The sequence below is a fragment of the Anneissia japonica genome, unplaced genomic scaffold (genome assembly GCF_011630105.1).
Source record: "Anneissia japonica isolate Jap-2015-1 unplaced genomic scaffold, ASM1163010v1 scaffold5506_len4221_cov134, whole genome shotgun sequence".
NCBI lineage: Eukaryota > Metazoa > Echinodermata > Crinoidea > Comatulida > Comatulidae > Anneissia > Anneissia japonica.
Window position 1 is genome coordinate 1136 of NW_022698544.1, and position 3206 is coordinate 4341.

General features: G+C 38.5%; 1 protein-coding gene across 1 annotated transcript; it reads right to left on the reverse strand.

Moving 5' to 3' along the window:
- Positions 1 to 1905: 1905 nt before the first annotated feature.
- LOC117102677 (cancer-related regulator of actin dynamics homolog) lies at positions 1906 to 3028 on the reverse strand. The gene has a single exon (XM_033243056.1). The coding sequence runs from the start codon at positions 2987 to 2989 to the stop codon at positions 2492 to 2494; it is 498 nt and encodes a 165-aa protein (XP_033098947.1). The 5' UTR covers positions 2990 to 3028; the 3' UTR covers positions 1906 to 2491.
- Between the last annotated feature and the right edge of the window lie 178 nt (positions 3029 to 3206).

The window sequence follows — 3206 nt, forward strand, 5'->3', positions numbered from 1 at the left end:
CAACGCCTCCCGCCACGGGACAAGCGTCACCTCGGGATGGCTCCGCCTGCTCCAGGTCACTGAGGTTAGCCATAAATGATACTCCCAGCCTCTGGCGAAGACGGTCCATATAAAAATGTGCGTCGGCATCGAACCCTGCGAAGAATGCGGCTCCCACGTGATTAGGGACTTTTAGATTGTGTGGACATGGACCTGGTTCACGTCGACTAGTCATGCGTGTCAACGTAGTCAACTATACCTGTTGACTACAAATAAAAACCTTTTAGATTTCAGTCGACGATACGTCGACATGTAGTGAACTACATTACGTGCTATCAGTTCGCGCGCGCTAGGCAACCTTATTAAGCAGCTGTCATGGCGAACCTTCATCGACTTCGCGAAATTATTGTCTTAGCATATTCTACCGGTGTCTTGGACGATGAGGAATTCATGTTGTTATACAATACAAATAAACCCACAAATGCCGAATTCAGGTACCGAGATTATCAGAGATTTGATCTAGACAAGTACAACAATGATGAATGTAATGCGTACTTCAGGTAAGAACCTTTTTTTTCTTGCAGTCCCACCCAGAATTATGGTACAGTAGTTGATACGCAAAATCTGGAGTTGCTAAACACTCCACTTTAGTTTTAGGCTTAGCAAAAGATTTTAATGTTATTAATCAAGAGCTCTATAAAAGACTATAGATCTAGATCTAAATTATGTATAAATTTACAAAAATAAACATTCATTCAAAAAGAAAAAATCCATCTCCAATCTAACCATAAATCTAAACCATAGATTCTTTCCCCTACCCCAGCCTCCATGGTCTAGTTGAAACAAGGTTGCCTATTTCAAGTTAATAAATTTTATCCAACTATTTTCTGATTTATTTGTAGGTTCAGAAAAGATGATCTCCATCGTCTGAAAAGCGTACTCGACGTTCCAGCTATCATTAGATGCAAAAATGGATCGAGAGTTGATGGTTTGGAGGCCCTCTGCATTTTGCTAGCTCGTTTCGCCTACCCTTGCAGATATGGAGACTTGGTGCAGATGTTTGCACGAGATGTACCACTCTTGTGTGTGATCACAATGCACATGATGGATCACATATACAACAATTTCAGTGACTTACTGACAACAATGGACCAACCATGGCTGTCATCCGAGAATCTGCTCAAATATGCCACAGCAGTGCACGAGAAAGGAGGAGCGCTTCAGAACTGTTGGGGATTTGTAGATGGGACTGTGCGTCCCATCTGCCGTCCCAAGATCAACCAGAGAATAATGTACAATGGGCACAAAAGAATACATGCTCTTAAATATCAGTCTGTGACTGCGGCTAATGGAATGATAGCCAATTTGTTTGGGCCTATTGAGGGTAGAAGACACGACAGCTTCATGCTTCGTGAATCTGGTCTGTTGACAGAACTGGAACAGCGGTCCTATGATCCTCATGGCAATGTCCTCTGTGTATATGGGGACCCTGCATATCCCTTGAGGGCCCACCTGCAATGCCCATTCAAAGGAGCAAATGTAACTGCTGAGCAGGAAGCGTACAACAGATCTATGAGCACTGTGAGAGTGAGTGTTGAGTGGCTGTTTGGCGACATAGTCAACAATTTCAAATACATTGACTTCAAGAAAAACCAAAAGGTTTGCCTCTCAGCTTGTGGAAAAATTTACTTGGTTTCGGGATTGTTAACCAATGCCCATGTTTGCCTTTATGGCAATTCAACTTCCCGCTTCTTTCAACTTGACCCTCCAACATTGGAACAGTACTTTTCATAAGTCCTCGGTAAAATTCCAATGAGTATTATTTACATTAATTTATCCTGTAGAACTCAATGGCATTGCAATTACATATGTTTGGTTAATAATAATAATTTAAATGAAAGTGCCTGTGCTTGCTTCGATGAAGGTATGAAAATATACTAAGATCAAGTGAGGTTTTCAGAGTGTTGCATGTCAGCTACATATGCCAATATATTTTGGTAATAGATGTACATACCATTGTTCTTCATGTCCGTGAGCATGAACAAATAAACGAAATAACCTGGTATCAATTAGTTCTTGGTCTATTTATTCATAAATATCAATAAAACTGTTCACATGTTAAATGTTGAAAATACTTTATTTCTTAAGGTCCTGCTAATCCACTACTGAACCTCCCTTTTAATAGTTAAAACATGCCTTTATAGTGAATTTATACAACTACTAAATAACTGTAAAATATTTATGTAATACTAACAGTTCCTCTTGATTCTCTAAAATGAACAACAAAAATGAGAACACATTATAGAGTACTGCCAAATATTTCTTTTAACATATATGAAGGCAACCTCCTTACAACGCCAAAAGTATGGTACATGAAAAAATAACCTTGTGGTTGAACTAACTTTCAGGGGGCAAAAACGTGCAAAATCAAACAGAAATGTTTCTGAATGTTTGCTTCAATATGTTACAAAAGAATGACAACACTAACTTTTGTATCAGTATTTCTTTCAAGTTACTCCTTTTCCTTCTTCAACATCATCATAATTAACTGATTTTGTTGTAGTAATTGTTGATGGAACATTTCCATTTTCCTTTCTCTCTCTGCTTCATCTCTTCTCCTCCTCTCCACTTCTCTCTCTTCCTTCTCCCTCCTTCTTTCTTCATCATGCCTCCTCCTTTCCTCTTCCCTCTCTTCTCTCTGCTGTCTCCTTTCCTCCTCTCTTTCTTCTCTTTCCCTTCTTCGGTCTTCATCTTGCTGTCTTCGCTCTACTTCTTCTCTCTGCATTTGGAACTCACGTTCTTTCATTTGCTGGTCCAACTCTAATTTCCTCATCAAAAAATCTGTCGCCTCATTTCCAGTGTTCCTTCTCTTCCTTGGTTGTCCATCTTTCTCTGATTTAATCCTGTAAAATAAAAGTTTTGAGTAATGTAAAAATAACACTTTTCTTTTTGAGGTTATACATGCAAAAATCTTTCGAAATTTTAGTTTTCTAAACATGCATTTGTACATCAGTCTGCTGTTGGAAAAAAATGTTTCCCATTCATGGACACACGGTTTAATTTTGTACCTATATTCCTTCCACATCTTGGTTTGTACTTAGCTTTTGATATTTATTCATCCTGTTCAATAACACTATTTTCAATGCTAAAAATTAGATAGGGCTATAGCCCATTTTAGATTGCACATTCAAATCAAAAGAATTGAGAAGTAACACTTTTTTGGTAAA